The following is a 13,970-nucleotide window of genomic DNA, read 5'->3' as shown; positions in this document are numbered from 1 at the left end:
CTGGTATCTTAGGAAAGGAACTGAAAGTTGCATGTGTGAAGTAAACCCTCATGTCTTTAAGGCACGTGCCTGGCTCTGAGCAGAGTCTTCCAGAAACTGTCAGTGGGTCATGCAAGGTCGAGGCAGCAGCCAGTGACACACACACACATCTTGATAGAGAGGAAAAAAACCAAAACACAATCAAAAGAACAGTGGAGAGACGAAAATGTATTTCTTCCAGTAGAATTACACTGGAGCACAGGATTATAATCTTAGGCACTTACTGTTTCCTTTCTCTCTGGTGTCCCACATTAGTCCCTTGCGAGATCCCCCAACCCCATACAGTTTCCTAAGAATTCCTGAGAACCTGAGGATCCTGATTAAGGACTGCACTACCTGGCAGAGAACCCAATATAATGCAGGCCTTAGTGAGGAGAGCCTAAAGCATCAGGAAGGTGCAATTTCTCTTTCATTGACTGTTTCTGGCTGTTCCTCTGGGCACTTCCTAGTTTGACACTGAAGAGGGTTGGATGGGTGGTCTCATCTAACAGCAAGGTCATTAAAGTCCTAATATACCCAGCAGCAATAAGTCACCAGTGCTCCCCCCCCCCCCACCAAATACCCTAACCCCCACAAGACAAGGGATCTCAACCTAGATCGCCCACCTCACAGACAGGAGCACTGTTGCAGCCCAAGAAGCCTTTCAACACAATTTTTTTTTTCTCGACATTCTTACAGTCTTAAGTCTTACCTCGTGATCATTGACCTGGTGTACCAGACACATGGAAAGGAGTCCTTCAATATGGTCATGTAATTCCTGTTCAAGTCCTGTCCAGCAAGTGAGCAGCGATAGTTACCAACAATTACTCCATCGGGGTTTAACATTGGCACCACTTTAAATATAAACATGTCTCTTAGGAGACGAGCATCAGGGGACTCGCTCAAGATAAAATCCAAAAAGCCTTTCATCATCCAGGAGCCATTGGTCTCCCCCGGATGCACCCTGGCCGTCACCACCACTGCTTTCTTGGATGCTGAAATTCTGGGGTTTTGTGACGGGGAAGTGATAGTGAGCAGGAAAACCGTATTGCCAGCCAGCGTCTTACATAGAGTGCGAACTTTGCAGAACTGCGACTGGACAGGGTCATTAGCCATATGTAGAAGGTAGCGAGTCAAGTCCGAGTAAGTGTAGGGGTAACAGTGAGCAAAGTAACAGACATCATCGTCTTGAGGAAACTCGCATTTCCAAGTGAGGCAATAGAAGGCCGCTCCTTCCTGGGTATTGGCGACCTTGTAGTAGCTGATGTCATCACCCACTCTCCTCCACCCTATATTCCTTGTCTGGGCATCCTTCTGGGAGTACAGCAGTGGCTTCATCCCCAGGCTATAGAGACTTGTAGGCTTCATCAGGTTTGTGATGGAGAAGCGGTACAGGATACCCTTCTTTGTGTTCCTGACTTGGAAGTAGAACCATTGAGTGTGCTTGGTAGTGTACAGGTCGGTGCGCAAGGTCAGTTCATACTCATAAGGACCTCTGCGAAGAGATATAAATCGGAAGATGAAGATAACTCTGAGAAAGGAAAGTCATCCTTACCAACCCTCCACGACTCTAGGTAAGCAAGGGCCTTGTCACTATGCACGGCAATGCAACAGCGCCACAAGCATTATTAGCACCATCCTACTAAGAGGCAGGACAACTAGGAGAATCAACATTGCTGCCTCACCACAGCTCACATTATTCAGCTGAGTTTTTATAATGATTCCTTAATAAGGCATCAAGGCACACCATACCTGGGAGAGAGGTTAGAATGGCCTCACAGGAATGCAGTACAGCTGGAGAAGTTATTATCATACTACGAGCATTAGTAACAAGAAAGTAACTATGCTGTGTCATGTGGCGCAGCCGGGAGAGTCATAACATCTCACTATATGGTACAACTGGGAGAATCACATCGCCGTCAGTGACACGATAAAACTCCCCCCAGGGAAAATCACTCTCACTCTCTCTTGTGCAGGTCCTATTTGTCCCATTTACTGCTCTCACCCGAAAAAACAAAAAGGCAAAAAAAAAGACTGCAGGTTTATGCACCAGCCACCATCTGCTGGAGACAGAGAAATACTGATCGACTGAAGGAGGCACTAGGGCTCATCAAGCAGTGTCAGCGAGGCTTTTCTCTGTCTCCATCTGCTGGCAAGGATGAATAACCCCAGGAGTCTGCACTGATCCGGGTACATACAGGGAATTAGACTTTAGTAGTGAAGACTGGACAGTTTGAATCCAGCCATTAAATGTGATCAACGATTAGCAGTTTGGAAGATCGGCAGAGCTCTCAGCCAAGGCCTACTTACACCCTGACAGCTTTCTGAAGGTTTCCACTCTCAAAACGTGATTCAAACTGAAGAACGGAGTCTTCTTGCTCCCATAACGTGAATGCAGGAGATTTGCCTGGGGGGCGGCTGCCTCCAATCTGGGAGCAAGTAAAATAGGATCCTTTGGTTGCTGCCAAGAGAAGAATAAGAATTTAGTGACTCCTTCGACGTTATCTGCTTTGCTCTTCAGCAACAGGTCAAATTCCCAGAAAGAGTAAGTCTGCCCTGTGGGAACCCTTAAAACAGCAGCAGTGCTGAGGTTTACCTGCTTCCAAGCTGCCATTCCACAAAAGCTACGTAGGAAGCCAAGAAGGCTGCAATAATAAAATGTGAGTGTTAAAGTGCATTTACTGAGCAGGCTCCATGGCAGTGCCATGGGTGTCAATACCAGATCCTCCACTCCCCAGGCTGGCCAGGATTTAGGATCTGGAAAAAGCCCTGGTTTATGTATGGCCCCCAGCTGAGGGTGCTTACGGCAACGACCGGACTCCAGGAAGCTGGGAGTGGATGTAAAACAGAGGAAGAAATTCCTCATGGTGCAGGATCCTAGCCCCGATTCCAACCGACTTGGAAGTCCAAAGGTGCAGGAGGAAATGATGAGGCCCAACCAAAAAAAAAAAAAAAAAAGCATTTATTAAAACTGTTTAGACGTAGTGGGGCAGATTTTTAGAGGAGCACACACGGGGTACATTTGTGCGTGCTAACCGGCGAGCACAAATATACACCCGATTTTATAACATTCGCGCGCTGCCAAGCCCGAGGGGAGCCCCATTCCCTCCAAGGCCGCTCAGAAATCGGAACGGCCTTGGAGGGAACTTTTTTTTCGGCGCCCCCCCCCCCACCTTCCCCTCCCTTCCCCTATCTAAGCCACCCCCCAGCCCTAACTAAATCCCCCCCCACAGACCACTGTGCCGGAGGACTCGGCCCCGCCCCCGGACCGCCCTGCCCACGGCCCCTCCTCTTTTTCGAAGCCCCGGGACATACGCACGTGCTGCTGAGCCTATGCAAAATAGGCTCGGCGCACACAGGGGTAGGTTTTCGGGGGTTACACGCGTATATTACATGCGCAACCCTTTGAACATCTACCCCTATACTTTTGCCCAGAAGGTAAACAAAATTGGTTGGAGTAATGTTTCCCCAAATATGAAAAAAATAGGATGATTCTGGCAGATGAAGACTTGGACATGATTAAGGGATAAATCTTGCAGATTTTGGGTAGGATGGAATTAAAAACTAATGGATACTCTCTGAGGGCTATGTTACAGCATTTTATGAATTAAAATGCAATGCTTGCAATCCATTCTTTGAAAAGAATTAAGGATTAAAGGATTATGCTTGCAGGCCACAGTTTAAAAAGGGTAATTAATCTGTGCAGGTTATGGCATGGAAGGAGCAATCCTTATAGGTTATGGCTTGTTGTAGACCACGGGGTTATACCTGCAGGTTATGCCTTACATTCTATACTTTGGATAGTTTACATGTAAGAAAGGATCACACGGTAATCATTAAAGGCTCTGTATTAGATATAATTAAGGACCAAAGCATAGCTCACTCCAAGGCAAAATCTCTTTTTTAAAACAAAAGAAAAAAAAAGAGGATCCAGGACTAACAGGGTTTTGTTTCTTTCTCAAAATGTCATGATAGCATTCTTCCTGCCAGTCAGCCAGCTTACCTTCGACTAGCTGCAGTGAAGTACAGAAAAGAATCAACCCTTTGGCATTCTGGGGTGATTTTTTGAAAATCCCCCCCTGGGACCCTGTAAGAGCTGTGAGACAGAGCTGTCTCACATAGACAAGAAGTTTGATTTCCTTCAAATTCTTTTTTTTTTTTTTTTACATATAGAAATTAATCAATACTTGCTTGATCCTGGAAACAATCAGAAGGAGAAAGAAAGAAATCACCACAGTGTGGAAAACAGAGAAAGCGAGGGAACCGCAGGTTCAACTGCCTGCCTCTGCTGGGAGACAGAGAAATACTGAAGGGACGCAGGGTGAGCACTGTCCTGATAAAGGATACGTTTTCAGTTTTTCTCTGTCTCCCTCTGCTGGACAGGAGGCTCAACCCACTGTCTGGACTGATCCGGGTACGTACAGGGAAGGGGTGATTTTTTGCAAATGTCCCAACTCTGTGTTTGTTTTGGCATCTTTTAATATATAGGCGAGGTGTGATGTACCAGTTGGAGTTGAGGTCAAGGGAAAGGTTCAAATCTGGGCTCTGCCATTGTCACACTGTTTTACCTTTGCAATGTCACTTACAGGACCCTGTGCTTCATTTCCTTATATGCAGGTAAGAAAGTCATTTACATCCCCCTCTTCAGAAGCTCACATGCAACATCTAAGCATAATATTCCTGATCTGTTAGCGTACCCAACACTATGCCCAAGAAATCTCATCTTAAAAATTCAATGACCCTGGGACAGCACTCACAGCCCCTGTGGGGAGGACACCCCAGACATCGTATGATGGTGACACAGAGTGCATGCAGATCTGAAACTAGTGGAGGTCATGATCTGGGCAGCCCCTGACTGCTGCGATGGCCGGGCTACATGGGAGGACCGAGTAGTTGTGAATGGGGGGGAAAAAAAAACCCAAGTTGTAGCATAACAGAAGCCGGTTCTAACTGAGCTGAAAGCCTCAGGGAGCAGAAGGAAACTGCCAGACCAAAACAACAACTCAATGAGCTGGAGAACCAGAAAGACTGTCTGCACTGGTGCAAACTCCGCTAGTACCAATATTCAAAGCAAAACTCTGCGGGTAGCTTTGCTTTATTGCCTCTAGAAAGAATACTCACACAGATTTGTGCCTCTTTTTCTACAGGTACATTTTTTTGCTAATACTCCACATGTGGTTGCTTCCCTGACCTAATATCGCCCTGTGGGAATGGCGCCAAACAATACGAGTAAAATTACTATTTTACTCCTGGCAATGATTTCGAAAATTGCTCTCTATGTGACCCACTAATGCTCATACAGTGAGTGGGGGGGGGACGGGACGAGGGGAACCTGGGTCATCAGAGGTTTATAAGGCTACAAATTTAACACCCACTCTAGATGAGTCTGTGTACAAGTTTCTATAGTGCAGTAATTGTAAAGCATTAATGACACTGGACAAAATATGCCAGAGAAAAGCAAATGATTATTATTGCAGACAGGAAAAAAGTTACTAACATCCTTGTTTCATTAGTTCAGTTTTCCTGTCCCTAATTTCCTGAGCCCTTTTTTTAAAGTAATATTTCCAGATCTGAGGTTTTTCAAATACCTGGGTTTATCTGATAGACCACAGTTCCATTTTCTCCTATAATCTGTGGTGGTCTCTCCTTTCCTGTTGGCTGGTAGAATTCCTCCAATTGCTGCGGATCCCACTCTGATAAAACAGAGAGAAAAAGGTAAAGGAAGTCAATACAATTTTTTTTTTAATTGAAATTTGACAGAGGAAAGCAAAAGGGGAGAGGGAGCAACAAGACAAGAGACAAAGCAAGGAAGAAGAAGAGAAAGAAAGAATGTAACAGAGAGCAGGAAAGGGAAAGCCAGAAACAGCAGGCCTCGTCAACGAAACCACATTACCAATGTGGTAGATCGCGTCCATCATGACTTCACATTCTATCGGCCATCGTGGGCTCTGCAGGGGACCATGCAAGGAGAAAGTAGTAAATAGGTCACGTGGCTCCCGAAGGCGTGGAACGGATTTGCCATCCTGCTGATCAAATACAAGCTGTTTACTCCCAAAGAGCGAAGTATCTAAAAATAAAGAATCTCAGATAATAAAATTAGCAATCAGTAAAATTTCATACACAGCACAAATTAAAACCCTGATGTGGTATAGCCAGGCAGATCATATTTTTCTCTCTAGACATCCATTATCCTTACAATAATTCTGGGGCACATCTGTATGAAAAAGGAAGACACAGTAAATAACACAGGCCTGGTACGCCTCAGAAACAGTTTCCTGAATTATGTGGCCTCAATGAAGGCCATTTTGAATAAACCACCTAGTTGCAAGGTACACATGGACTTTTATAAGGACTTCTGTTCATGTGCATCTTGTAGCTAGGTAGTTTCCCTTTGAAAATTTCCTACTTTAAGGTACGCAAAAAAACAGTATGTGTATTTACACCTCCTATTTGTGTGGGCAGTGTAATGGGGGCAAAATAGCATACATACATTTGCAAATGCAAATATATATACTCTGTATTCCCCTGATCTAAACAGCCCTCCGGGAACATGTAGTAAGCCAAACTGACAAACTAAAGATTAGCAAATCAACTGGACTGGAAGGTATATATCCCAAGGTTTTGAAGGAAATCAAAAATGAAATTTCAGACCTATTACAAATAATTTGTAACCTATCATTAAAATTATCTGTTGTACCTGAAGACTGGAAGATGGCCAATGTAACCTCGCTATATAAAAAGGGCTCCAGAGATGATCCAGGAAACTATAGACCGGTGCGCCTGACTTCAGTGCCGGGAAAAATCATGGAAACTGTTATAAAGAATAAAATCACACAACATATGGATAGACTTGATTTAATGGGACACAGCCAGCATGGATTTACCCAAGGGAAGTCTTGCCTCACAAATTTGCTATATTTTTTGAAGGAGTTAATAAACATGTGGATAAAGGTGAACCGGTAGATGTAGTGTATTTGGATTTTCAGAAGGTGTTTGACAAAGTGGATTTTCAGAAGGTGTTTGACAAAGTTCCTCATGAGAGGCTTCTAAGAAAACCAAAAAGTCATGGGATAGGAGGAGATGTCCTTTTCATGGATTCCAAACTGGTTAAAAGACAGGAAACAGAGAGTAGGATTAAACGGTCAATTTTCTCAGTAGAAAAGGGTAAACAGTGGAGTGCCTCAGGGATCTGTACTTGGACCGGTGCTTTTCAATATATATATATATATATATATATATATATATTGATCTGGAAAGGAATACGACGAGTGAGGTTATCAAATTTGCGGATGATACAAAATTATTCAGAGTAGTTAAATCACAAGCAGATTGTGATACATTACTGGAGGACCTTGCAAGACTGGAAGATTGGGCATCCAAATGGCAGATGAAATTTAATGTGGACAAGTGCAAGGTGTTGCATATAGGGAAAAATAATCCTTGCTGTAGTTACACGATGTTAGGTTCCATATTAGGAGCTACATCCAGGAAAGAGATCTGCGCGTTATAGTGAATATTACATTGAAATCATCGGCTCAATGTGCTGTGCAAGTCAAAAAAGCAAACAGAACGTTAAGAATTATTAGGAAGGGAACAGCAAATAAAACGGAGGATGTCATAATGCTTCTGTATCACTCCATGGTTAGACCGCATCTTGAATACTATGTACAATTCTGGTCACCGCATCTCAAAAAAGATATAGCTGCGATGGAGAAGGTACAGAGAAGGGCTACCAAAATGATAAAGGGGATGGAACAGCTCCCCTATGAGGAAAGGCTAAAGAGGTTAGGGTTGTTCAGCTTGGAGAAGAGACGGCTGAGGGGGGGATATGATAGAGGTCTATAAAATCATGTGAAGTGGTTATTTACTCTTTCGATAATTCAAAGACTAGGGGACACTCCATGAAGTTAGCAAGTAGCACATTTAAAACAAATTGGAGAAAATTCTTTTTTATTCAATGCACAATTAAGCTCTGGAATTCATTGCTAGAGGATGTGGTTAAGGCAGTTAGTGTAGCTGGGTTTAAAAAAGGTTTGGATAAGTTCCTGAAGGAGAAGTCCATAAACTGCTATTAATCAATATGAAATAGCCACTGCTTATTGCTGGAATTAGTAGCAAGGGATCTATTTAATGTTTGGGTACTTGCGAGGTACTTGTGACTCAGACTGGCCACTGTTGGAGACACCTCGCTTTACAGCGGCTGAAAGGCATGTGCGCTGTGGAAGCCTGCATGTACCCTCAGCCGTGTAAATGGCTTTGACGATTGTCCTCCCCATGTCCCCCATGTGAACACTCTGGGTTATATTGTTATACTATATTCTCACAAAGTCACAATGGGGATTATACAACCCATTTGAGTGGGTCAGAGGACCCACTTTGTCTCTTTTCATTTGCTTGGTTTGAAGAATCAGAGTCACTCCCAACATACCAAGCAGACCTCATCAAAACGGAGGAACTTTTCTCTCATGCCACACAGGAGAAACTTTTGAGTAAAGCCCTAGTGGGCTAAGTTTATCTTTTTTCCTGCTAATTATTGACTTATTCTTCCAAGCCCTGGGCTTTTGAGGAACAGCTGCAAGTAGCCCCAGCAGGCCGGAGAATGTTTTCTGCTCCACTGCCCTGCACTGTTTATGGCTGAAGAATGAAGATTCTCATCGGCTAAGTATTAGTGCAACATTGCAATGCGCACTCTCTAACTTATTGTCCACCCAAATCCTTTTCCTGATTAGTTTTGTCAATCAGTGTACAACTTGTCTTTGATTCTTGCCAGGGAGGGGCAGACACTGTGAAAGAGGCATCCCCTTCTTTTTCCATGTTACCATGCTGGTCCACAAACACAGTTAAAAAAATTGAAGCACAGAAGCTCCAAAAAAGTCATTATCCATTTATTAAGCAGTGCCAACATCTAGTATAGTTCAGAGAGGAATACACATAGACTTTGATGTTATTGGTAAGAAATTTTGATACAGAAGGGAACCTAGATAGAGACTTCGGGACAGAATACAGGCACAGGTACTGGCTTAAAATCAGCATGACAAGCAGACAATTTATCCAGCTAAAGACAGCTGGAGAGCGCTGCCGATATGTGCTCCACTGAACATAGCCGTATAAAGTCCTAGCTAGCCAGATTAATTTATCTAGCTACCTTTTGAATTGCTCTATGGCACGACCAGACTTAACCAGATAACTTACCAGGTTAATTCTGAATATCTGAGGTAGCCGGACACATTATCCAGCCTAATGTAAGTCCACCCCTGAACACCTTCAACTTACCTAGCTAAATTTTATCCACTTAAACAGTTGATCAGTTATATTGAAGGCAGTCAGTGCAGAGGGAAATTTAAAATCCATAGTTTATCCGGCTAAATTCCCAAACTGACCTCAGCATTTATTTTAATGAATTGCTACATGCCCTAAGGGTCCAATTTATCGAGGTCTTTTCTCATAGACACAAAAAGAGAGAAAATCCTTGGTGAATCAATCCCTAAGGCAGTGAGACTGAACAAGGTTATTTGATGTTTGGGTGAAATTTCCTCTTGTTCCTGTGGCCTTCTTAAATCAGAACTGACTTCTATGAGGGCTGTGATGCAACGAACCTGCATTCACAACTCCCCAGGGATTTTCTTCCTGTATTTTATATTCCCTTCCAACTCACTTAGCCCAGTGGCCGCACGCCAGGGTTCCTGCCAGAATCCTGGGCCCTGGGTTTGGCTTCCAGAACACATCCAATAGGCTGGCCTGGCAAGGGAAAGAGCCTGGGTTCAGTTCCTGGCTCGGGTCTTCTGCTCCCCAGGGATTCCACAGCCCTAACTGATCCTGGGGAGCAGAAAACCTGACCCAGGAACTGAACCCAGGTCTTTTCCTTGCTGGGCCAGCCTATTAGATGTGTTCTGAGCACTGGCTTTTTATTATATTCTTTCATGAAACCTGGTTTCATGTGAGTAGTAAAAAGATGCATTTTCTGTACATTCTGAGTTAACCCATTTCTTATGTTATTAAAAGTGGACTAAATGTGGGGATAGACTTAAAGATCTAAACATGATAGAGACATTTAAATACCTCCATGTACAGAAAGTGAGTCTCTTTCAAGGAAAAGAGGCTCTAGAACAAGGGGGTCATGGGATGAGGGCGAAAGGGGGTGGATTCAGGAAATATTTCTTTACAGAGAGGGTGGTGCATGCATGGAACGGCCTTCCCAGTGGAGATGGTGGAGACAAGAACAGTATCTGAATTCAGGAACGCATGGGATAAATACAGGGGATCTCTGAAGGAGATGGCCAGACTAGAGGGGTCATGTGGTCTTTTTCTGCCATCATGTTTCTGAGCTTTTGATACACTTTTACACCCCACAGCGAAATCTACGTTCATCAAAACAAAGGATTATTATCTATTCCATCTATTAAAACTGCACATTTGAGTGAGGTGCGAGCAAGAGCCTTTTCAATTGCAGGGCCGAAATTATGGAATACAATGCCATCTGCTTACGTTTACAAACTAATTTCGAAACTTTTAAAAAGGACTTTAAAACGTGGTTATTCACACAGGCATATCAGGAAGCAGAAAAAAAAAATAATTGCTAGGCACTTAAGGATATTATTTTATTTTTTTCTTTAATTATTTTATGTTTGATAGTTATTATGATTTTATGCTCTTAGATTCCATTATTATGTTTTATTTTATATTTGAAAGTTATAATGAGCTTGTGCTCTTAGATTCTTTTATTATTATAGGATTGATTTTTAAATGTATTTTACTTTAAATTATCTATATATTCTATTGTTTAACTATATATTTGTACTTTTATATTTATGTCTGTAAACCGTTGTGATGGAACACCGAATGACGCTATATAAAACCTGTAAATAAACAAGCACAAGTTTGAGAAACCATGCTCGGCCACCTCAGTGACAGTGCAATGCAGAGGGACCTGGGTTCAATTCCCAGCTCTGGTTTTCCACTCCAAGGGTCAGCTAGGGCTAGGGATAGTGCAAAGGCAGCATTCATAGCTCCTGGGTGAACACCCAGAGCCAGTCAGGGGTCCGAAGGGAACCCTGTGGCATGGTCCCCAACCAAGGACCTGCCACTGCCCTGACTGGGAGAGGAAAGAAAATATCCCCAGACAAAGAGCTATGGAACCAGACCCAAGTCCCAGTTCCAGTTGAGACAGAGGAGAAAGCTGCTAGGTCAAAAAATAAACAAACCATTCCTAGCTTTCCTGAAAGTTACTATTGTTTATTGCAGTGATGGTTTGGACATATACCAGGCTAACTAACTGAAGGCTTCTTAATGTACTGTTTGGATTATAAGAAATTGAATTTTGTTTCACTTTTTATTGTCAATTGAGTAAAAGAATAAATAAAAAAGCAGTGAAAAACAAAGTACATTGATTATAAAATGCATACTAATTAAGAGACCACGTAAAAAATCCACATATACAGGAAATAACTAGTAAAAACTACGTACATGAAAATCCTGAAATGATATAATGAGTGGATAAGCTCAAAGAGACCTCATATTTAAATGCCGGCAGGCTAAGCTAATGTAAGCTTTTTAATAGCATTCAATCAATTTTTAATCATTGGTCTCAAAGGGCTGGATTTGAGGGGCGCGGAAAGCTGCCCGTTTATGCACATTGAAAACTGAAAGTACTTGTGAACCGGATTGCTATCGCTTAAATCCGAAAATGTACTTATCTTGCTTTATCCGTCAGTGAGCATGGTGTTGATAAACTTGGTGGACTCCGACGTTGCCCCGACACTGTGTGTTTCGGAGTGGACCTCCTTCTTCAGGGGGCCGGGTGCCACTGGGAACGGCTCTGTTGATGTTCGGAGAACCTTAACAGACTGAGGGTGAAGTAAATGCAAGAGACAATGTGCATAAATGATACCACTCAATTTAAAGGAATGGCGCCGGAATGTTGGGGAACACTTACTGGTGCAAGATTGATTATTGGTGCAGCAGTATCGGTAGCGTTTCTATTTCGCTCTGCAAACATAACATAATGCCGTCTATAAGAGATAAAGTTCAAAGTGTGAACTTGTATTGTAAATAAATACCTGTTCTTCTTATAATACTGACTTTTGCAATACTGGGCTGGAGGTAATGCGCTCGGCCGTGATCCTTCTATCGGCGGCGGCAGACAGAAAGAGAACGCTGACCTTTAAAGAGGCAAAAAAGGCGCCAAGTCAAAGTATGTGTCCATAAATGGGTATCTACGTCATGGGGAGCGCCATATAAGGGAAATGACGTTTGTCAGACGCCATGTTGAATTACTCTCTTGTTCAAGGGCGGACCCGAGGATAGTCAAAAAAGGACACCTACGTCACTGACAACATATCGAAGAGGACAGCGTTTCCCGGACTGGCGTCTCCGGGACTGGACACGCAGTTAAATGAGAGTGTACCACTCAATTTTCTCATTTAACCCGTGTGGTTCCACCGATCTAAGACGATGGATCCATTGCTGTTCCTTAAAATTCAAAAAGGAAATTCTGTCCCCGCCTCTCCATGATGGGGCGACATGTTCTATAATGAGCCACTGGAGATGCTCAAAGGTGTGCTGGTATGTGATGCAATGTTGTACAATCGGTGCTTTGATGTCAAGATTTTTCATGCGGCTCCGATGCTCCGTCAGGCGGGTCCTAATTTTTCGTTTAGTTCTGCCCACATATACTTTTTGGCATGGGCATAAAATGCCATAGATGACAAAGTCAGAATTACAATCAACTGAGTGTCTGCGTGTGATTCGCGTCTGAGTATTGGGATCTTGCCACGTGATCCCTATGATAGCTTGAGCGCAAAAACTACAGTGACCACATTGTGTTTGTCCACGGGGGCCAGGAATACAGTCACCATCTTGTGTGGCACGGACCACCTGTTGTTTAATGTTAGTACCCCTGCTATATGCAAACATCGGTAATGCATTAAAGATTTGATGGGGACTGAGGACGTGCCAGTTACGTTGGATGGATTGTCTGATGTGTTGGGTGAAGTCAGTGTGTTCCAATACACAGGTAAGTCCCGGAGCTTGTTTCTTGCTCCTATATTGTAAGAGGGATTCACGTGGGGAAAACTTGGCCCTCTTGAAAGCTTTTCTGATGACATGGATGGGGTATCCTCTCTCACGGAACCTGTCATTCAGGCACCATTCAAACATCTCTATTCAGGAAACCCACGGACAGAAATAACTTTTTAAAATTTGAGAGTCATCACCCCCGTAGGTTTAAAGAAGGCCTACCTGTGGGCCAGTTCTTTCGTATCCGCAGGATATGCTCTGATCCACAAGATTTCCTGCAACAAAGCGCCACTTTGAGTGACAGGTTCCGTGAGAGAGGATACCCCATCCATGTCATCAGAAAAGCTTTCAAGAGGGCCAAGTTTTCCCCACGTGAATCCCTCTTACAATATAGGAGCAAGAAACAAGCTCCGGGACTTACCTGTGTATTGGAACACACTGACTTCACCCAACACATCAGACAATCCATCCAACGTAACTGGCACGTCCTCAGTCCCCATCAAATCTTTAATGCATTACCGATGTTTGCATATAGCAGGGGTACTAACATTAAACAACAGGTGGTCCGAGCCACACAAGATGGTGACTGTATTCCTGGCCCCCGTGGACAAACACAATGTGGTCACTGTAGTTTTTGCGCTCAAGCTATCATAGGGATCACGTGGCAAGATCCCAATACTCAGACGCGAATCACACGCAGACACTCAGTTGATTGTAATTCTGACTTTGTCATCTATGGCATTTTATGCCCATGCCAAAAAGTATATGTGGGCAGAACTAAACGAAAAATTAGGACCCGCCTGACGGAGCATCGGAGCCGCATGAAAAATCTTGACATCAAAGCACCGATTGTACAACATTGCATCACATACCAGCACACCTTTGAGCATCTCCAGTGGCTCATTATAGAACATGTCGCCCCATCATGGAGAGGCGGG

The 13,970-nt window shown here is 43.5% G+C and overlaps 1 protein-coding gene across 1 annotated transcript in view; it reads right to left on the bottom strand.

Moving 5' to 3' along the window:
- The window catches only part of AGBL2 (ATP/GTP binding protein like 2), a 91,619-nt gene that overhangs the window by 59,196 nt on the left and 18,453 nt on the right, over positions 1–13,970 (bottom strand). Inside the window, exons 5-8 of the mRNA XM_029582075.1 lie at positions 5,912–6,085; positions 5,607–5,711; positions 2,329–2,479; positions 731–1,513 (exon numbers count right to left, since the gene is read on the bottom strand). Coding sequence (XP_029437935.1) covers positions 731–1,513; positions 2,329–2,479; positions 5,607–5,711; positions 5,912–6,085 — 1,213 coding nt within the window. The remainder of the gene's footprint in view (positions 1–730; positions 1,514–2,328; positions 2,480–5,606; positions 5,712–5,911; positions 6,086–13,970) is intronic.

Source organism: Rhinatrema bivittatum, chromosome 17 (assembly GCF_901001135.1).
Source record: "Rhinatrema bivittatum chromosome 17, aRhiBiv1.1, whole genome shotgun sequence".
NCBI lineage: Eukaryota > Metazoa > Chordata > Amphibia > Gymnophiona > Rhinatrematidae > Rhinatrema > Rhinatrema bivittatum.
The sequence above is the reverse complement of the archived record's forward strand: the minus strand, read 5'-3'. Positions and strand labels throughout refer to the sequence as shown.